We start from the raw sequence: 23,310 nt of genomic DNA, 5'->3' as shown, positions 1-23,310 counted from the left end.
AAATTTTTAGTATGTTTTAAAGTCTGTATTTAATGTTTCTTTGTGTGTTTTGTGTGGGGGGTGAGGGGGAAACCGCTTTGTTTCGCCTCCACGGAGAGGCGAGTTTTTCCAGGTCGCCTCCCCCGTGGCCTAACATCAAGGATCGACGCGGCCTTTCCCGGAGACGCGCCCGGGGCTTCAGCGGCGGGCGCAGCGTGGACTCTCGGCGTGGAGCGGGTGAGCCCTCGCTGGAGGGGAGCGCACCGTTTCGCTGACCCGGGGCAGCCGGCAGCCTGAAGTCGCAGCCTGAAGCCATGGTCTGCAGAGCTCCAGCTGGTGCGGTGTCTACAGCCCGGGATCTCACGTTGGGGACCCGGGGGAAGAAGAAGCCATCACTGCCGGCCCGCGGCCAACTTCTACCGCGGGTCCGGCATGGACTTACCATCACCCCTGGAGGGGAGCTTCGACCACCAGCCCTGCAGTCTACGGTGCTTCTGGCTGCGGCGGGGACTTTAAATCTTGACCGCCGGCCTGCGGCATACAACAACTTAAAGCCGTGGTCTCCGGTGAGGAAGAGCCGATCCTGGACTGACTCTGGACTCTGGTCCTGACCACGGGGGGGAAATGGAGGAGGACTGGCCAAATTTTGTGCCTTCCACCACAGTGATGAATGCTGTGGTGGATGTTTGTGTTACAGTTTTATTGTGGTTGTGTGTTCTTTATTATTGTATCGCTGCAGACAACCCAAATTTCCACCAGCCTGGCTGTGTGGCAATAAATTATATCTAATCTAATCTAATCTAACTAGCATGTTAGATAACAAGGATGCCAATGGATGTAGCAAATTTTGTTGTACATAATTTCGTCTGTGAAGTGCCCCATAAAAGATTACTGCATTAGATAAGCAACTGTGGACTTGAACGTAATAGTTTAGGTCCAGGGGGTCAGATATGGGGCTTTATGTGTGGGCCAGATATATTGTCAGTGCAGAGGGGCTAGGAGCAAGGCCAAGTGTGCATCCAGAGTCAAGGTCTGGAATAGTACTAAGTGTGCAGTCAAAACTGGGACAATGGGAGTGTTCAGCATTGGGAACCTAAGTAGGTAAGCAGCTCTGATCAGGGTAGAATAAGGGGCCAGGTGTAAGGCTGGACTCAGGTTCAGGAATGAGAGAAGGTATGCAACTGGAGTCAGGGTCAGGAGTAGTACCAGGTGTGCAGTGAGACCCAGGTTGGTCAACATAGGCCAAGTGTTTGATTATAATCTGATTTCCATACATGAATATACTAAGATCATTCATGTGCTGCACGTGTTGATCAGAGCCTGGCTCTACTGTGGAATGTAATTAGGAATGTAATTTAGTCTAACCTTATTCATAACTAATCCAATTTAAAGCATATATATTGCGTTCAAGTGTAAGTTAAAAGACTCACTACTATGCACATATTGCACAATTTCAAGCTGAAAAATGCAAAAACTCCGTACCACTGGGTGGGGGGTCACCCTCCTCCCACACCCTTGCCCCCCCCCCCTCCCCCGCCCCCGGTCGCTACCTTCCCTCGGGCTTGGTCTCTCTCGCAATTTCTCACTCCCAACACTCACCCAATGTTGGCAGCCCTGTTGAAAGCAACCCGATTCAAAAGGCATGTGTAGGCAAGTGAATTATTTTACTTTATTTTAATGTTTTCAGTTACTTGCTGGCATTTTAGGGCTTTTGACATTATCAATATGAATAATTTTTATCTGCCTCTGTGTTCCATTTAGCAACATTCAACACCAGCTCAAGAGTCTTCAATGGTCATGTTGTCCATGTGCCTGATGGGAGAGGGGAGAAGAGGAAGTGACCGGGGTGACACTTGTCCATAATTTTGTTGGTGGCCTTGCATCTCACTTCATCTCCCATCAGGCAAGAGGTACAGAAGTGTGAAAACACACACATCCAGATTCAGGGACAGTTTCTTCTCAGCTGTCTTCAGGCAACTGTATATATATATATATTAAAAAAATATATATAAAAAAGAACACACAAACACAATAAACATTTAACACAAACATCCACCACAGCATTCATCACTGTGGTGGAAGGCACAAAATTTGGCCAGTTTTCCTCCATTTCCCCCGTGGTCGGGACCTCAACCCTCCGCAGCCACCGCTGCGGGCGTCCAGATGTGTAGATAAGGTAAAGTCCAGGTATATATATATATATATATATCAATTTAGAAACTTTATTGGCATGATAAAATACATCGTTATATTGCCAAAGTATAAAACATAACATACATATTTAAAATGCATAAATATAAATACACCACCATGTCGTGAGATTATTATTTAAAAATCCGAAGTATGTAACTTTTGGGATTATCTTTCATAAAACTATTTAATAAAACTGATTTTAGCACATTTTATAATAAAAACACTGGGCTTGTATGAGATTTTTATTGTTGAGGCCACTGACTGTGGAGCAACATGGCTGTACCTCCGCAGCCAGTTGACACAGCTGTATTTTGATGACTGGAACATAAAGTGCTGAGGTAACTCAATGGGTCAGGTAGCATCTCTGGACCACCTGAAGATTGATAAAAATACATCTATTGATGCTCCTGAACACATCATCAGTGATGTAACCTGGGGTCATTGGGTGTTTCGGGTCTTTCAACATCAGACACCCTCACCCAGGCGACCCAGCTGTGGTTGATTATACCATGACGTGTTCAGGTGGCATTCGCTCCTCCCCATGGACCTTCTCTCCTGATCTAGAGCCATCTCAAGGCCTTCTCCACTGCCTCTGTGGTATTCTTGATGGCTCTTCCCCTCGCCATTCCATTGATGCCCAGTGCACTCAAGGCTTTGTAGAGCGATTGCCCTGCAAAACCTCTGCAGCCAACCTTGATGGGCATACACCTTGCCTTCCAGCCCTGCTTGCGGCAGTATATGACCAGCTCTTCATACTTGGTCATCTTTCTCTCATGGGCCTCCTCCAGACGGTCCTCCCACGGCACTGTCAGTTCCAACAAGACAATGTTTTTAGTTGTCTCTGAGACCAGGAGGATATCTGGCCTCAGGGTGGTCGTGGCAATGTGCTGTGGAAACTTCAGCTGTTTCACCAGGTCTACGGAAAGCTGCCAGTCCTGCGCAGTCGCCAGGATTCCTGACGGATTCCTGGCTGCTGTGGTTCTTGACAGCTGCATTCCGGCCTTCACGAAGGTGATCATCTGGGTGGTGGGGCGTTCTCGTCTGCAGCTGCTGATTCTCATGCTGATGTCTACCGCAATGGGTTTAAGAACCTGGTCGTGACGCCATGTGTACCTGCCCTGCCCAAGAGCCTTTGGGCAGCAGCTCAGGATGTGTTCCAACGTCCCCTTGCCTGAGCATTGCGGGCAATCCGGAGATTCCGCTTTGTCCCAGATGAAGAGGTTTGATGGGCTGGGCAGGACATCGTACACTGCCTGGACCAGGAACTTGATGCGCTGTGGTTCAGCCTGCCAGAGCTCAGTCCATCTGACTTTTCGGTCCATGGCCTGCTCCCACCTTGTCCAGTCCCCCTGCTGCCCCAAGCCAATCGCTCTGGTACACCTCTCCTCCTCCACCACTGCCCTCACTTCCTCCTGGACCAGCCTGCGCCTCTCCTTCCCCTTGGCCATGTCAAACTGGGGAGTTGGGAAGATTCCCAGACCAATTATTCCCCGAGTCACTGCTCCCACCAGGACTCTTTGGCGTATCCGGGACTCTGCTTGCAGCACCGCTTCGCCGGCTCTCCACTTCCTCCCAGTTTTCACCTCCACCCCTGCCTGAGCAACCTTGGGGTCGCTGGAGTCCCTGTACAGCATCACCTCTCTGGCCCGAGTCAACTTAAACTCCTCCTCCAGGGACTTCAGGGGCAGCTGGAGCTTGGTGTTATTTCCGTAAAGGGCGATGCTGCTAAGGCTCCTGGGCAGTCCCAGCCACCTTCTGAGAAAGCTGCTGACTTTCCTCTCCAATCTTTCTATGATGGAAATTGGGACTTCGTAGACAAGCAGTGGCCAGAGTATCCTTGGCAGGATACCATGCTGGTAAATCCATGCCTTGAACTTGCCGGGAAGCCCCGACCGGTCCACTGCTCTCAACCAACTCTCCAGCTCCTGACAGGTTGCCTGGACAGATGCTGTATCCTTCAGGCTGCTGTTAAACACCTTGCCAAGACTCTTCACTGGCTTTTCAGAGACAGTTGGGATTGGTGACCCTTCGATGCTGAAGCGGAACCTGTCCATGACTTTGCCCTTCTTCTGCACCAGTGACCTTGATTTTCCTGGCTTAAACCTCATCCAATCAGTTTCTCCAACCCCTGCAGGATCCACCTGGCACTGGCTCAGTGGTGACAGTCAGGTCATCCATGAAGGCTCTGATTGGTGGTTGGCGCATTCCTGACTTGGTCCGAGGGCCCCGGCACTCTGGCTCAGCAGACTTGACGATCATGTTCATCGCCAAGGCAAAAAGGATAAGTGAGATAGTACTTCCTGTGATGATCCCAACCTCCAGTCTGTGCCATTCTGACCCTGATGTTGAACTGGTTGTAATAGTCCAGGGTGAGATCTGCCACTTGGCCCGGCACATGATGCTTGGCCATGAGTGTCTGGATCAGCTTGTGCGGGATGGAGCTGTAGGCGTTGGCTCTTTCCTTCCGGCGTCTTCGGTGCCACTCAGCTCTACGGAGGGGTACTGTCCTGAAACTTCTCTGATGAGCTGGGTCACCACTCCCGTGTGCTCTAGACACCCCGGCACTCCAGATAAGCCTCCCTTTTGCACTGAGCTGTCGATGTAGCCATTGCTGGAGAGGAAGTTGGCCAGCCGCCTCGCCACTATGCTGAAGAAGATCTTGCCTTCAACGCTTAACAAGGAGATGATCCTGAACTGATCAATCTTCTTGGAACCTTCTTCCTTTGGGATCCAGACTCCTTCAGCGAATCACCACTTCTGCGCCACTTTCCCTCTCCTCCAGATGACTTTCAGGATCTTCCACAGCCGTTTGAGTAACAAGGGGCAGTTCTTGTAGACCCTGTAGGGGACTCTGCTCGGGCCAGGACTGATCCAGATCTTGCTCTCTTCACAACGTCCTGGACCTCTTTCAGGAGCGGCTCTCTACCATCAAACTCCTTGATGGGTGGAGGTGGTTTTATCAGGATGTTGCACTGGCCCAGCTCCTGCTGCCTGACGGGGTCACTGTAGGTCGTTTGGATGTGCCGGTCGATCTCCTCCTTGGAGCACTATGATATCCTTTAAAAGTCTATGATGTGGAATTACAATAAAATACAATCGACAAGGTTCCGCATGGTAGGCAAATCTGGAAGGTTAGATTACATGAGCTTCAAGGAAAGATAGCTGAATGGAGAGAAAATTGGCTTCATGGCAGGAAGCAAAGGTTGGTTCTTGGACTGGAGGCCTGTGACTAGTGGTGTGCCGCAGGGTTCGTGCTGGGCCCATTGCTGTTTGTCATCTATATCAATGATTTGGATGAGAACGCACATGGTGTGGTTAGAAAGTTTGCAGATGATGCAAAAGTGGGTGGTACTGCAGATAGTGAAATGTCAAAATTGTAGATACAGGTGGGCTGAGGAATGGTTGATGGAATTTAATACAGAGAAGTGAGGTGTTGCATTTTCAGAGCATTAACATGAGCAGAACCTACACAATGCTGTGGGGATTGTTGTAGAGCAGAGGGAGCAAGGAGTTTAGGTACATAGTCTGTTGAAAGTGGCATCACAGGTAGATAGGGTGGTCGAAAAGGCTGTTTTCACATTGGCCTTCATCAGTCAGAGCATTGAGTATAGAAGTTGGGAGGTCGTGTTGCAGTTGCACTATCACAATCAATCACAATTACAATAAAGCTTTATTAGCCAAGTATGTTCTGCAACATATGAGGAATTTCATTTGCCAAGTCAGTCATACAAATAAAAAGCAACGAAACACACAAAATACATTTTAACATAAACATCCACCACAGTGACTCCTCCACATTCTTCACTGTGAAGAAAGGCGAAAAAAAGGTTCAAACCTCTTCCCTTCTTTCCTCTCCCGCGGTCAGGGGCCTCGAGCCCTCCGTTGACGGGATGATCTTGACTAGTTTTGGCCCTCCGCATCAAGGCGATCAGCTCCAGCATTGGGGGGATGACAGCTCCCTCGCACCGGGTGATCGAACCCCACGTCGGAACTCCCGATGTAAAGTCCGCAGGCCACGGTTGGAATGATCCCAGGCAAGGGATCGACTCTGATGTTAAGTCCACGCCCTGCGGTGCGGTCCAAAATCAGTGGCCTCCAGCTCCATCGATGGTAGGCCAAAGAGTGGCCGGATAACAATCGCATCTCCGGCATGGTAAAAAAAATGAAAAAGAGTTTTCCCCGCCCCATCCTCCCCCCCCCCCCCCCTCCCCCACACACATAAAACAGACCGGAGAACATTTACACAGATGATATTCGTGAGGCTACATTCAGAGTATTATGTTCAGTTTTGACCACCATGTTATAGGAAAGATGCTGTAAAGCTGGAAAGAGTGCAGAAAAGATTTACAACTATGTTGCCAGTTCCTGAGGGCCTGAGCTGTAGGCAGAGGGTGAGTAGGCTAGGAATCTATTCCTTAGATTTAATAGAAACCTGAGAGGCTATTTTCTCACACAAAGGGTGGTGGGTTATGGAACGAGCTGCCGGATGAGGTTGTTGAGGCTGGTACTATCACAACGATTAAGAAACATTTAGACAGGTAGATGAATAGGACAGATTTAGAGGGATATGGGCCAAACACAGGCAAGTGGGACTAATGTAGAAGGGACATATTGGTCAGTGTGGACAAGTTGGGCCAAAGGACCTGTTTCCATGGGTTAAGAGTCTATGACTCTATAATTCCTTTGGCATTGTACTGGATTTTTTTTAGAGCAGATACTTGTGTTTAAAATATAGAGAATCAGTATATATTACGTAGATACAAATTAGTTTATGTCCCTGGTGGAAATAATGATGTGTTAATGGCACATGCATTAAGTTATTGCCAATTGACATGACCACTGTCAAGGGCAAAACAATAACATCGATATGAGTCAGTTCCAATTGTCCACCCAACTATTGGTTCGGACACTGACATTGTAATGATTCAGAGCTCATGACTTTTTTGTTTGCTTGTGCATGTGTTTGCAGATCTGAAACAAGATGGGAAATGGTTTAGTGAAACCCAAGCAGCTTAAGGAGCAGGAAAACAACATCCTTTCGAGCAACGCAATGCTTCGGGGAGACTCTGGGACGGGTGCAAATCTAAAAGCCGCAGGAGAAATTCTCCAGGACAGATTATTGGAACTGGAACTGGAGAACAAAAACAAAGATGACCAGCTGCACAGGCAGGAGAGCAAGATACAAGAACTGCAAGAGCAGCTCATTAGGCAGACCCACACCATCGCTGAAATCACAGAAGAGTTACAAGCCAAATGCATCCACATGAACAAACTGCAGGATGTCGTTAAAACTCAGTGTGGAGTCCTTTTTCAGTCATCACCATCACCACTTAGATCAGTGAATAGAATTATGAATCAGTGCACCAGCGTGCTAAAGGACATTGCCAACCAAAGGAGAGGAGCTAAGGAGGGAGTGTCAGCAGAACCTACCACCAGGACCTATGACTCCAGTAAACTGCCTATGTTCTCGTTGGAAGGAGCCAGGATTCAAAAAGATTCAGGGTAATGACATACCTTTTCTTGTTAGTTTACCTGTTTGTTTTAATGTGACGAATGCATATTGCTGGCTTATTTAATTACTTTCATCTTCCAACGTATGTTTTAACTGATAATTGACGAAGAATCAATGGCAGAGAATGATCAGAGGTTTTTTGAATCCCGCGTTGCAGATCAGATGTAAGTTCCAGCGTTTTTTTCATTTCTTTTTTACCTTATTATTGCTATAGTTATAACATCAATATTAGCCCGTCCTCTTCATAATATGTGTAGGAATGAACAGCAGATGGTGGCTTACATTGAAGATAGACACAAAATGCTGGTGTAAAGGAATAGGTAACATTTCGGGTCGAGACCCTTCTTCAGACTGAGAGTGACTCAGTCTGAAGAAGGGTCTCGACCCCAAACGTAACCGAAATGACCCGAAACACAAAGATGGGTGGCAGTGTGAACTGTGAGGAGGATGCTATGAAAATGCAGGGTGACTTGGACAGGCTGGGGGAGTGGGCAGAAGCATGGCAGATGAAGTTTAATGCGGATAAATGTGAGGTTATCCACTTTGGTAGCAAAAACAGGAAGGCAGATTACTATCTAAATGGCGTCAAGTTGGGAAAAGGGGAAGTACAACGGGATCTGGGGGTCTTTGTACATCAGTCTATGATAGACTTACAGTCTATCAGTAAGCATGCAGGTACAGCAGGCAGTGAATAAAGCGAATGACATGTTGACCGTTATAACAAGGGGAATCGAATATAGGAGCAAAGAGGTCCATCTGCAGTTGTACAGAGCCCTAGTGAGACCACACCTGGAGTATTGTGTACAGTTTTGGTCCCCTAATTTGAGGAAGGACATTCTTGCTATTGAGGGAGTGCAGCGTAGGATTACAAGGTTAATTCCCGGGATGGCGGGTCTGTCATATGCTGAGAGAATGGAGCAGTTGGGTTTGTACACTCTGGAGTTTAGAAGGGTGAGAGGGGATCTCATTGAAACATAGAAACATAGAAAATAGGTGCAGGAGTAGGCCATTCGGCCCTTCGAGCCTGCACCGCCATTTGATATGATCATGGCTGATCATCCAACTCAGTATCCCATCCCTGCCTTCTCTCCATACCCCCTGATCCCTTTAGCCACAAGGGCCACATCTAACTCCCCTCTTAAATATAGCCAATGAACTGGCCTCGACTACCTTCTGTGGCAGAGAATTCCATAGATTCACCACTCTGTGTAAAAAATGATTTTCTCATTCTTTTTCAAGAGAGAGCTAGATAGGGCTCTTAAAAATAGCGGAGTCAGGGGATATGGGGAGAAGGCAGGAACGGGGTTCTGATTTGGGATGATCAGCCATGATCACATTGAATGGCGGTGCTGGCTCGAAGGGCCGAATGGCCAACTCCTGCACCTATTGTCTATTGTCTATTGAAACGTCATTTCTCCAGAGATGCTGCCTGACCCGCTGAGTTACTCCAACATTTTGTGTCAATCCTCTTCATAATAAGTTTGCCCCGGTGGTGTTGTTTTAGGTTTTTTGTTTTTTTGTTAGGGGTGACTCTTTTGAACTGGTTGTCAATACTGATTTGGAAACTCGCTCATTCATGGGAAATTTGCAGTAAGAGAATAATGATTATCACACTAATAGAAACCCTGTTAAAATGATGTAGTGCACGAACTGAGCAATGGTATTGAGCAACTAGTCGGAAATGGAGTATAGCAAACCTTACTTACTGCTAGTGCATCATAATAAACATGGTATAAAAAACATATATAAATCAGATTTAACTTATTGGAATAGATTTCCTCCTTTGCATGTGGAATTACATGTTTCCCTGAATGATATAGAGGAAAATAGTGGAAAATTGATTTGGGAGTGAATTGGAGACATTACGCAGCCTGACAGATTTTCTGTCCATTTAACTTACTCACACAAGGGTGGAATATTAATCCTTGTTCTTCAAAAATGCCTTGCCCTTGCTTTGCAAATGGCGGTCCATGTGGTATTGGCCACAGAGTGCTATCCTTCTAGTTTTTGTTTAAATTATCAATTTAAAAATATGGGTGTCCCACATTTGGGCAGCATTTATTTCCTTCCTGTGATGCTTTGACATTCTCTACCTCAACATCATTTTTCTGCCCTATCCCCATATGCTTTAATTCTTCTAACGTAGGAAAATCTATTGACCTCAGTTTTGCAATATCTGGCTTTTTGCAGTTTCATATTTGCTCTCCAAATTTGTTCACACCAAATTAGTCAGAAGAGGTGAAGCTGAAAGTTAAGTTATTGCAGTTATTTAATAATTCTTGGCTCATAGTTATGTCCTATCAGTTTTTTTATTTTCTTGATTTAATTAATTTAAATTTTCTTAACCTGCTACAGTCGGATTTGAACCCACTCTTTGGCTCCAATGGTTGATCATACTGTGCCGATGGCAATTCCCATCTGGGTATATTTTTACATAACTTTACTTACGACACTGGAGGAGGTCATTTGGATCATCAGGTTCATACCAGTCTTTAGGGGGACAATCCCATCAGTCCCTTTCCCTCTCCTCATTTCACTGTATTTTATTTTCTCTTTCATGTACATCAAATTTGTTTTGATTCTTTTTACCATTCTCCTACACTAAGGTGTATTTTATAGTGGACAATTAACCTACTGGGAGGGTCATGGGGTGCATATAGCTTTTTTCCAAGGACAGAGGAATCAAGTACTAGAGGGCCGAGGCCTAAGGGATCTCCAAGCTGCTAACCATTTCAACTTCCCTTCCCATTCCCATTCCCATTCTTACCTTTCTGCACTGGGCCTCGTCCATCGCCAGAGTGAGGTCAAACGTAATTTGGAGGAACAGCACCTCATTCTTTGCTTGGGTAGTTTACAACCCAGTGGTATGAATGCTTTCATTTTAAGTACCTTCTACCTATACTCCCACCCGCTGAATTCCAATCCCAGCCATGGCCCAATCAGGTTCATTGCTGCTCTGCCCCCACCCCCACCCAAACTCTGTCTTGCTCTCAATCATGGGGCAACATATTTTTATTCCCCAAAACGGGCGGTATGGTTGCACAGCAGTAGAGTTGCTGCCTTACATCACTTGTAGTGCCGGAGACCGGGGTTCGATCCCGACAATATGTGCTGTCTGTACGGAGTTTGTATGTTCTCACCGTGACTGCGTGGGACTTCTCCGAATTCTTCGGTATCCTCCCACACTCCAAAGACTGACAGGTTTGTAGGTTAATTGCCTTGTGTAAATTGTATGTGTAAATTGTCTCTAGTGTGTGTAGGATAGTGTTAGTGTGCGGGGATCGCTGGTCGGTGCAGACTCGGTAGGCCGAAGAGCCTGAATCCGCGCTATATCTCTAAAAAACTTTTAAAAAAACAGCATTGGGTCCAACAGAAGTTTACAGATCTGGGGAGGGTAGTGAAAATTAAAACATGCATCAGTGTCCTATTGCAGCAACTACTAGGCACACCCTTTTGGATGGATTAGAATTTCTATGCTATTTTCTTAATAATTCATTCAAGGAAATGTAAAAATGTAATGGATAGGAAAGAACTACAGATGCTGGTTTACACCAAAGATAGACACAACATGCTGGAGTAACTCAGCAGGTTAGGCAGCATCTCTGGTGAAATGGAGTACATGACATTTTGGTTCAAGACCCTTCTTCAGACTGAGAATCAAGGGAGAGGGAAACTAGAGGTATGAAAAGATTCAGAGCCAGCACCGATGACCAAGGGAATGTGGGCTGTAGAAGAGGTGATAATGAAGTGATATATGGATGAAAACAGTGGAGTTAGCAGGAGGACTAGGGTGGGTGAGGGATGGAGAGAACGGGAATGCAAGGCTTACTTGAAATTAGAGAAATCACATTCAAACTGCTGGGTTGTAAGCTGCTCAAGCGAATTATTAGGAAGGTAATGTTGTCTTAATTTAGACTGGGTTGGTGTGGTGATAAGGGGATTGAGCAACTAGATCTCCTCAACTTGGTCAAAAGGATCTACTTCAAAATTTAATCACTACTCTACTCACTCCGACCTGCGCGAGTTAACCACTAATGAGGTGTTTGCGCAGTAATCAACCAGAACCAGAATGTCAATATCTTTCATAGAAACATAGAAACATAGAAACATAGAAAATAGGTGCAGGAGTAGGCCATTCGGCCCTTCGAGCCTGCACCGCCATTTGATATGATCATGGCTGATCATCCAACTCAGTATCCCATCCCTGCCTTCTCTCCATACCCCTTTAGCCACAAGGGCCACATCTAACTCCCTCTTAAATATAGCCAATGAACTGGCCTCAACTACCTTCTGTGGCAGTGAATTCCACAGATTCACCACTCTCTGTGTAAAAAATGATTTCCTCATCTCGGTCCTAGAAGTCTTCCCTCTTATCCTTAAACTGTGACCCCTAGTTCTGGACTTCCCCAACATCGGGAATAATCTTCCTGCATAAAGTTTCTATAAGATCCCCCCTCAGTCTTCTGAATTCCAACGTGTACAAGCCGAGTCTATCCAGTCTTTCCTCATATGAAAGTCCTGCCATCCCAGGAATCAGTCTGGTGAAGCTTCTCTGTACTCCCTCTATGGCAAGAATGTCTTTCCTCAGATTAGGAGACCAAAACTGTACGCAATACTCCAGGTGTGGTCTCACCAAGACCCTGTACAACTGCAGTAGAACCTCCCTGCTCCTATACTCAAATCCTTTTGCTATGAAAGCTAACATACCATTTGCTTTCCTCACTACCTGCTGCACCTGCATTCCTACTTTCAATGACTGGTGTACCATGACACCCAGGTCTCGTTGCATCTCCCCTTTTCCTAATCGGCCACCATTCAGATAATAGTCTACTTTCCTGTTTTTGCCACCAAAGTGGATAACCTCACATTTATCCACAGTATACTGCATCTGCCATGCCTTTGCCCACTCACCCAACCTATCCAAGTCACCTTGCTGCCTCCTAGCATCCTCCGCACAGCTAACACTGCCCCCCAGCTTCGTGTCATCCGCAAACTTGGAGATGTTGCATTCAATTCCCTCATCCAGATCATTAATATATATTGTAAATAGCTGGGGTCCCAGCACTGAGCCTTGCGGTACCCCACTAGTCACTGCCTGCCATTCAATGTCTTTTGAATAAGTCCATGTGAAGATCCAAGGTCTGGCCCAAACACAGTCTGAATCCTGCAATGGAAAGGAGGAAGTAGCAAAAATATTGCAGCCACTTCTACATGGGAACGTTGGGAACACCTCAGTTTTTCTCTGACCCTGGATGCTTCTAGAATTGAGCTAAATCAGCACATTCTAGCCACTCATGCCATTGCCAATTTGAGCCATCCTATTTCCTTTTGTGCTCCTCCCTTCAATTATTAATTTAGTTATTTAAAAAATGCTGTTCTATACTCTGTCTCCTTAGCAATATAGTAAAGTGTTTCATTTTTTAATAATTCATTGCATAAAATAAATCTTCCAACTTCACACTTTACCTGGTTCAATAATCCCACCCATGGCAGACTAATCCCAGTTATTGGGTAGGTCTGGTCTGAATCCAGCTATCTGAGGCTCTTTATTAGCAGTTCTAAATGCAGAATCAAGTTCAAGTTCAAGTGAGTTTATTGTCATGTGTCCCTGTATAGGACAATGAAATTCTTGCTTTGCTTAAGCACACAGAAAATAGTAGGCATTTACTACAAAACAGATAAATGTGTCCATATACCATGATATAAATATATACACACATGAATAAATAAACTGGTAGTGCAAATAACAGAAAGTGGTTGCTAATAATCAGAGTTTTGTCCGAGCCAGGTTTAATAGCCTGATGGCTGAGGGGAAGTAGCTATTCCTGAACCTGGTTGTTGCAGTCTTCAGGCTCCTGTACATTCTACCTGAAGGTAGCAGGGAGATGAGTGTGTGGCCAGGATGGTGTGGGTCTTTGATGATACTGCCAGCCTTTTTGAGGCAGCGACTGCGATATATCCCCTCGATGGAAGGAAGGTCAGAGCCGATGATGGACTGGGCAGTGTTTACTACTTTTTGTAGTCTTTTCCTCTCCAGGGCGCTCAAATTTCCGAACCAAGCCACGATGCAACCGGTCAGCATGCTCTCGACTGTGCACCTGTAGAAGTTAGAGAGAGTCTTCCTTGACAATCCGACTCTCCGTAATCTTCTCAGCCTTAATTAATCACTATTCATTATATTAAAATGCATTCCAGGTATCCTGAAGCCATCTTTATGCTTCATCGCAATATGATGATACATTTTTTTGAAGAATATATATATATATAAACATGGTGTGGAAACATAACAGACTAGAGGTTATTGCTATGGTGAGCTGCTCACATTCAACAATGAGACATGAGATGTGTAGGCTTACCTTCTGTTATTGCCCCTGGTGTTAATTTCCATATGTATTGACTTGATCTTAAATGGTGAGATCTTGTGTGGTGTCAAGGGATTGCACTGCTTAATGCCATCTCATGGCAGTGCCAGAGCAGAACCCCCTCTACGATGTAATGAAAAGAGCATTGGCAACTGGCAAAACTGCACCCGAGATACTGCTGACATAAATCACAAAAAGGACTTGATGAGTACAGGTGTCAGAGGTTATGGGGAGAAGGTAGGAGAATGGGGTTAGGATGGAGAGATAAATCATCCATGATTGAATGGCGGAGTAGATGAAGGGCCGAATGGCCTAAATCTACTCCTATTCCTTGTGACCTTATGACTGTTAAACAATTACAAATATTAGAACAAATTCAAAAAATTGTCAAGACTACCAAGACTTCCCTCTTCTACCTCAGAGCTATTTCACTCCATTGAAGTGATTGGGCTGATGGTCCCATCACCAGATCCAACTTGAAGATTCAGCAGTCAGTTTCTCCAGGGGTGTTGGGGAATTCAGCAAATGCATGGCCTGCCCTTCAAATTCCGACTCGTTCAAACTCGTGTGCACCCTTGAACAAAACACAAAGTGCCGCAGTAACTCAACGGGTAAGGCAGCATCTATGGTGGTGATGGATAACCAAGGTTTTGAATGGGACTCTTCTCCGCAGAGGCTGACTGACCAGCTGGGTAACTCCAGCACCATGTGTTGTGCATCAGCTATTTCTCAGACTTCATGCAATCCCTTGTTGAACTAATCGGTACGTTCAAACTCAAACTAATTTGACCCAAATTGCAAAGGCCCATGGTGAAGGGGTGGTGCTGAAAAAGCCAGAGTACATTGACTCTGTCATAATCCTTAATCTTTTTCTGAACGTTGAAGTCATTCATTTTCTGTAGTGAATCTGCGATGTTTAGCAACAGTAATGTCATGAAACTGTCCAAGCCATCAATTAGCATTTAGTATGTCACAGCGAGCAAATCAGGATGTCTATAATATTTTAACTATTTAAAGTATTCTGCAGCAAGCAAAATAAATAATTAATTGGAAGCTGAAGCATCTTTAACAATTTTTTGGAACATAAAATGGCACATCATGTTGGGAAATAAGTAGTTGATTTTTTTTTTTTTTTTTTAAATTTAACCTTTATTTAACCAGGATAAGTCTCATTGAGATTAAAGATCTCTTTTACAAGAGAGTCCTGGCCAAGACAGGCAGCAGCACAGTTCCACAGTTACAGACAATAATTTAAAAAAAACAACAGAGAACATATAAATAGAGTCACAGTCAGAACATCATCAAACAAAGCATTTACAGACAGAAGAGCCCGCTTCAACATCATTAAGAAGGGATTTAAATCTGTTTATAGAAACCAGCTCCTTAAGTTTCAGTTCATTCTGCAGCTGGTTCCATGCCAAGGGAGCAGCATAACTAAATGCCCTTTCCCCCAGTTCAGTACGGACTTTAGGTACAGTTAGTAAGAACAAGTCCTCAGAGCGGAGCTGATAAGTTCCTGTGCTTTTTCGAATTACATACTTCTGCAGGTATGAAGGAAGAACACCGAGGATAGTCTTATAAATAAGGATATGCCAATGATGGAGTCTGCGAGTGGACAGGGCAAACCATCCAACTTGAGCATACAAAGTGCAGTGGTGCGTGAGGGTTTTAAAATTAGTAACAAATCTCAGTGCTCCGTGGTAGACCGTGTCCAAAGACTGTAGGCATTTTGAAGATGCATTCATATATAAAACATCACCATAGTCCAACACAGACATAAACGTTGCAGCAACAAGTCTTTTTTTGGCTTCAAAAGAAAAACAAGATTTGTTTCTAAAGTAAAAACCTAATTTTATCTTTAGTTTTTTCACAAGTTGCTGGATATGAGGTTTAAAAGAGAGAGAATCGTCAATTATAATTCCCAGATATTTATATTGAGACACAGATTCAACCACAGAGCCCTGCAAAGTGGTGATAGGAGGGAGGTCCGAGGGCTTTGATTTAGCTTTAGTGAACAACATGAGCTTTGTCATGATAGTAACCATGGTAACCAGATGTATAGGCAAAGTTATATTTTGCCGATACAAAATTGCAGATGCAGTCTCATCAGTTACCAATATAATTGTAGTAAGATCTCTTTATGATTATATTGAAATCCTCATCATTAAAGTCATCATGCCATTTGTCTTTAGGCTGTGGGCCGAGCAACAAAAATGTGTCTAGAAATAGATTTTCGTGACCCACGTCACGGAACTACATGAAATTTTCCACAGATTTAGATGAAATATAATTGAGAAGGATGTCATAACTCTTCAGTGCCAAAAGTTGCACATTAATTAATTAAACTAATTAGAAAATGAGATCGAGGGGGGTGGGTGTAGGGGAGGGGGTGTGGTGGTGGTGTGGGGGAGGGGGGGGGTGTGTGGGGGAAGGGGGGCTGTGGGTTCACTGGTTCCCGGCTCCGTCCGCACTTCTGGCTCCGGACTCACTCAGCTGCTTCCGTCCCCAGCGCCTGTCACGCTCACAGCCCCCGCTCGCGAACACACCCTTCCCCCACCTGTAAACACATCCCACCCCCGCCTGCGAACACATCCCACCCCCGCCCGCGAACACCATACGCACCTGCCCGTGGAACGCTCCGCTGCTTCTGGACGGGCGGCTTCTGGACGGGCGGCTTCTGGACGTGCTCACGGACTCAGCCCCCGCCTCCGGAGCTTTATTCTCCAGCGGGTGCCGGAAGGGGCGTTACCTTCATGGTGACTGACAGGCGAGAAGACCAATCTGCTCATCTCACGATTTTTTAAACCTTTACAAATTTTCTACAGAATGAAGACTAAATTAGTAGAGGTCTTTAAGATTATAAAGGAGTATGATTGGGTAGATGTGAGGGAGATGTCTCCATTTGTGTGGGAGGACAGACAACACAATACGATACAATATTTATTGTCATTTGAACCTCAGAGGCTCAAACGAAACTCTGTTTCTACAGCCATACAAACAAAAAACGATTCATACTAGACACACAACCAGACACACAACCAATTCACACAAACATCCATCACAGTGAACCTCCTCCTCACTGTGATGGAAGGCAAAGTCTTTTCTCTCCCCTGCTCTCCATTTTTCTCCCGATGTTGAAGCCCCACGCGGGCGATGGTAAGTCCCACGATCATTTTAGGCTGCGCCGGGCGATGTACGGCCCCGCTCCAGGCCCAAAAGTCACAATGTTGGAGCCTCCGGCGGGCGCTGGAATGTCCCGCGGCCATTAAAGCCGCGCCGGGTGATGCACGGCCCCGCTCAGGGTCGTTCCAACCCTGCGACACGGGCTGGAGAAGTTGCGTTGCGGGAGCTCTGAAAAGCCGTCTCTCACCCGGACCTGCGAGCTCCTGATGTCCCAGTCCACCGGACCTGTGGCTGCAGCTGGAGCCTCCGAGCTCCGGGGTCGGGCCGCAGCAGCGAGCCACCACCGCTCCCCATGCTACGAGGCCGGCCAGTCCCATGATGGCAAGTCTGCAGCTCCGCAGGCCTCCGCGACTGGAGCCCCCAGGTGCGTTCCGGTTGGAGGCCGCTCCACAATGCTAGGCCCCAACGACAACGGAGACCCGACAGGGTAAAGGTCGGGTCTCCCGTGCAGGGAAGAGATTTTTAAAAGTTTCCCCCTCCCCCGCCCCCCACATAAACACAGTTAAAAACAGGAAAAAAAAAACACAACTACATTTAACTAGACAACATTTTTTTAAAAAAAGACAGACAGTCTGTAGGGGCCGCTGCAACAGTGTCACACCGCCAACCGGAAATGAATATTAAATCCAGGAGTTATCCAGACCTAATAAATCCAGGAGTTATTGGTATATGCTGATGGGATTAGAAGAAGAAAGGTTGGAGGAGTCTCAATGGGAGCATCAGCACCTGTTGGGTTCATTGGCTCCTTCTGTGCTGTATTGGCCTTAATTGATTGTGCTCAATGCTCATCTGAACACTATTTCATAAATTCATGTGATAGGAACAGAATTATGGGCCTGTCCCACTTAGGAGACTTTTTAGGCGACTGTCATAGTCTTGTCGGATCACCGAAAAAACCCGTCAACTGAACACAATCCTACGACTATGTATACGACAAGCTACGACCACCTACGATCTTGTCGATGTCACTCTACGGTAAGCTCTCGACAACCGGTGACACAATAGTGGCGACTTAGGACGTGCTTCTTTGACACACCTACTACTATACCTACGACAACTGAATTCAAGCTACGACAGGCTACCACCCTGTCGGCGTCACAGAGCCTAATTTTGAACTCCAAAACAATGACATCATCCTATTTTAATATTAAAGGGTTTGCAGGGTGGGGTTTCCAATCATTCTGAGTCCTGACTGCCATGAAGCAACTTCAGGGGGCATTGCTCTCAGTAGAAATAGAATCCCTGCTGCTAGTGACCAATATATATATATTTTTTAATTTCTCAATGCAGTGCATTGCTTGTCTTTGTGTTTGTTTGATTCATGAAAATATATAAAACTAATCTTCTTTTAAATGCATTGCTTGGTTTTGTTTTATACATCAAAATATATAAAAAGATTAAGCTTGTAAATGCAGTCCATTGCTTGTGTTTGTTTTATTGATCTAAATATATGAAAAATGAAATATATGAGATACAAGTGATGACATGAGACACTGAAAAAAATTATATTCATCCTTCTAAATTCCAGTGAATACAAGCCCAGTCGACCCATTCTTTCATCATATGACAGTCCCGCTATCCTGGGAATTAACCTTGTGAACCTACACTGCACTCCCTCAACAGCAAGAATGTCCTTCCTCAAATTAAGACCTAAACTGCACACACTACTCCAGGTGTGGTCTCACCAGGGCCCTGTACAACTGCAGAAGGACCATTTTGCTCCTATACTCAACTCCTCTCGTTATGAAGGCCAACATGCCATTAGCTTTCTTCACTGCCTGCTGTACCTTCATGCTTACTTTCAGTGACTGATGTACAAGGACACCCAGTTCTCATAGTACTTCCCCTTTTCCTAACCTGACACCATTCAGATAATAATCTGCCTTCCTGTTCTTGCCACCAAAGTAGATAACCTCACATTTATCCACATTATACTGTATCTGCCATGCATCTGCCCACTCACCCAACCTGTCCAAGTCACCCCATATCCTCATAGCATCCTTCTCACAGTTCACAGTGCCACCCAGTTTTGTGTCATCTGATCATTTGCTAATGTTACTTTGAATCCCTTCATCTAAATCATTAATATATATATTGCAAACAGCTTCGGTCCCAGCACCGAGCCTTGCAGTAGCCCACTAGTCACTGCCTGCCATTCTGAAAGGGACCCGTTAATCCCGACTCTTTGTTTCCTGTCTGCCAACCAATTTTCTATCCATGTCAGCACTACCCCCAATACTATGTGCACTAATTTTGCCCACTAATCTCCTGTGAGACCTAATCTAAGGCTTTCTGAAAGTCCAGGTACACAATATCCACTGGCTCTCCTTTGTCCATTTTACTTGTTACATCCTCAAAAAATTCCAGAAGATCCCCTTCGTAAATTCATGCCAACTTGGACTGATCCTGTTACTGCTACCCAAATGCTATCCTATAACATATTTAATAATCTTTCCCACCACTGATGTCAGGCTAACTGGCCTATAATTCCCTGCTTTGTCTCTCCTTCCTTTCTTAAAAAGTGGGATAACATGAGCTACCCTCCAATCCACAGGAACTGATCCAGAATCTATAGAACATTGGAAAATGATCACCAATCTTGATTCTGAAGAGCCACAAACTGTTCGAACTGTTCCAAAGTGGATGCAGTCTATGTTAATGGAAGCAAATCTTCAGTGGTCCTTCTCCAGTATCTTCTAAATGGGTGATTTCAACTGTTCATGGTATTCCAACTCTGACCTCTAGGTTCAGAGACAGCTTGTTCTCAACAACCGTCAGGTCTTGTACACTGCAAACATCAACTAAACTACAAACTGTCTTGGTTGTACTAAGGACTTTGGAATTTTGTTCTTTTTTTATAAAGTGTATTGACCTTCTTTGATTATTGTGTTACCTATGAGTACTGTGTTGACAGACGTGTTATGCTGCTGCTACATATGACAATTAAACTCTCTGGACTCATGACAAGTTTTATATTCAATAAAACTAATTTGTTCTTCAATATTCTCATTCTGAAACATCAAAAGTGGAGCAACAAGGAACAGTAAAGGATACTTCAGCACCATTTTCCCAAGATCGTTTAGGGATGGAAAGTATTTCTGACCTTGTCTAACTGTCTCATATTTCAAATTAAAATTTCTCTGTCTCTGCCTTTCTCTCCCTCTCCCTCCCCTTTCTCTCTCCTTTCCCTCTCTCTTTCTCTCTCTCTCCCTCTCCCCTCTCTCTCTCCCTGTCTTCCTCTCTCGCTCCCTCTCTCTCTCCCTCTCTCTCTCTCTCCTTTCCCTCTGTCTCTCTGTCTCTCTGTCTCTCTGTCTCTCTCTGTCTCTCTCTGTCTCTCTCTGTCTCTCTCTGTCTCTCTCTGTCTCTCTCTGTCTCTCTCTGTCTCTCTCTGTCTCTCTCTGTCTCTCTCTGTCTCTCTCTGTCTCTGTCTGTCTCTGTCTGTCTCTGTCTCTCTCTCTCTCTCTCTGTTTCTATCTCTGTCTCTGTCTCTGTCTCTGTCTCTGTCTCTATCGGTCTCTGTGTTTCTATCTGTCTCTATCTCTGTCTCCCTGTCTCTCTTTCTATCTCTCTGTCTCTATTTCTATCTCTCTCCCCACCCCCAATAAATAGGCACAGACCCAAGCATATGGAACATATGTACAACAAAGTATGATCAATTTCATCCACGTAAAACCGTCAAAATCTTTGATCTTGTTTCTTGAAAAAAGCCACGGTTAGAATGTATTAGCTCTAAGGTAAGACTGGAGGCACTTAAATTGTTTTGTCTTTTGTCCTTTTGTCTTTTGTCCTTTGCCTTTTAAAAAGGGAGGGAGAGAGAAAACGGGGAATTATAGTTAGTCTAACATCGGTAGTGGGGGAAAATGCTAGAGTCAGTTATTAAAGAAGGAATAGCAGCACATTTGGAAAGTAGTGAAATCATTGGACAAAGTCAGCATGGATTTATGAAAGGTAAATCAGGTCTGACGAATCTTATAGAATTTTTTCGAGGATGTAACTATTAGGGAGAACCAGTGGATGTGTTGTATCTGAACTTTCAGAAAGCTTTCGACAAGGTCCCACATAAGAGATTAGTATGCAAACTTAAATCACACGGTATTGGGGGTTCAGTATTGATGTAGATAGAGAACTGGCTGGCAGACAGGAAGAAAAGAGTAGGAGTAAACGGGTCCTTTTCAGAATGGCAGGCAGTGACTAGTGGAGTACCGCAAGGCTCAGTGCTGGGACCCCAGCTATTTACAATATATATTAATGATTTGGCCGAGGGAATTGAATGCAACATCTCCAAGTTTGCGGATGACACGAAGCTGGGGGGCAGTGTTAGCTGTGAGGAGGATGCTAGGAGGCTGCAAGGTGACTTGGATAGGTTGGGTGAGTGGGCAAATGCATGGCAGATGCAGTATAATGTGGATAAATGTGAGGTTATCCACTTTGGTGGCAAGAACAGGAAAGTAGACTATTATCTGAATGGTGGCCGATTAGGAAAAGGGGAGATGCAACGAGACCTGGGTGTCATGGTACACCAGTCATTGCAAGTAGGCATGCAGGTGCAGCAGGCAGTGAAGAAAGCAAATTGTATGTTAGCATTCATAGCAAAAGGATTTGAGTATAGGAGCAGGGAGGTTCTACTGCAGTTATACAGGGCCTTGGTGAGACCACACCTGGAGTATTGTGTACAGTTTTGGTCTCCTAATCTGAGGAAAGACATTCTTGCCATAGAGGGAGTGCAGAGAAGGTTCACCAGACTGATTCCTGGGATGTCAGGACTTTCATATGAAGAAAGACTGGATAGACTCGGCTTGTACTCGCTAGAATTTAGAAGATTGAGGGGGGATCTTATAGAAACATACAAAATTCTTAACGGGTTGGACAGGCTAGATGCAGGAAGATTGCTCCAGATGTTGGGGAAGTCCAGAACATGGGGTCACAGTTTAAGGATAAGGGGGAAGTCTTTTAGGACCGAGATGTGAATTTTTTTTTTACACATCGTGGTGAATCTGTGGAATTCTCTGCCACAGAAGGTAGTTGAGGCCAGTTCATTGGCTATATTTAAGAGGGAGTTAGATGTGGCCCTTGTGGCTAAAGGGATCAGGGGGTATGGAGAGAAGGCAGGTACGGGATACTGAGTTGGATGATTATGCCATGATCATATTGAATGGCGGTGCAGGCTCGAAGGGCCGAATGGCCTACTCCTGCACCTATTTTCTATGTTTCTATGTCCGAGGCTGAGGGGACACCTGATAGAAGTTCATACAATTATGGGAGGCATAGATAGGGTAGATAGTCAGCACCTTATCCCAGGGTGGAAATGTCTAGAGAGCATAGCTTTAGGGTGAGAGGAACATAGTTTAACGGAGATGTGTGTTGAACGTTTTTTATACAGAGTGGAGGGTGCCCTGGAATATGTTGCCAGGGGTGGTGGTGGAGGCAGATGCGATAGTTGTGCAGAAGAGGAATTTGGATTGGCACATGGCTATACTGAGAATGAAGTGATATTGATAGGAGTGGATGCTGTAGTTGGAGGTAATTGAAATTGGTAATGATGCATGGTTGTGACATCAAGGAAGTTCAACAGAGAGGACAAAAGAGAAGGTTTAAGAAATTTAGGGAAGTTTATGGAAAGAAACGTTAAATAGCATGTAACTCTTAAATAGGCATTCAGGCTGACCCCACCAACTTGTCTCATTAAAAAAGTAGTTTTATTATTTGTGTTATTAGCTTACAGTAACAAAGATGTTAGTGATTCTTCTTCTTGCGAATGAAACATAATAAACCAAAGGAATAGTTAGATCTCAAGCCGGGTGTTGAACAGCCAGGCTGTTATCTCTGCGTCAATGTCTGCCAGGCCCTGAGCTCCAATTGGTGGGTGGTAGAGCGGGCACCCAGAGATGACATGGTTGGCTGTCTGTTGTTCTGCTCCGCATTCACAGGCTGGGCTCTGGCGGAGCCCACATCTCCACATGCTGGCATTGAAACGCCCAACCCCAGTACAAAGTCTGTTGAGCTTCACCCATGCTCCTCTGGTCCTCATTGTCTGATTAATGACATTGAAATAAATGTGGATGATATGCTTAGTAAGTTTGA

General features: G+C 45.2%; 1 protein-coding gene across 1 annotated transcript in view; it reads left to right on the top strand.

Moving 5' to 3' along the window:
• The window catches only part of prkg2 (protein kinase cGMP-dependent 2), a 112,291-nt gene that overhangs the window by 10,928 nt on the left and 78,053 nt on the right, over positions 1 to 23,310 (top strand). The window contains exon 2 of the mRNA XM_033024044.1: positions 7,142 to 7,674. Within this exon, the coding sequence (XP_032879935.1) occupies positions 7,154 to 7,674 (521 nt within the window). The 5' untranslated portion in view covers positions 7,142 to 7,153. The remainder of the gene's footprint in view (positions 1 to 7,141; positions 7,675 to 23,310) is intronic.

Source organism: Amblyraja radiata, chromosome 1 (assembly GCF_010909765.2).
Source record: "Amblyraja radiata isolate CabotCenter1 chromosome 1, sAmbRad1.1.pri, whole genome shotgun sequence".
In the NCBI taxonomy this organism is placed as follows: Eukaryota; Metazoa; Chordata; class Chondrichthyes; order Rajiformes; family Rajidae; genus Amblyraja; species Amblyraja radiata.
The sequence above is the reverse complement of the archived record's forward strand: the minus strand, read 5'-3'. Positions and strand labels throughout refer to the sequence as shown.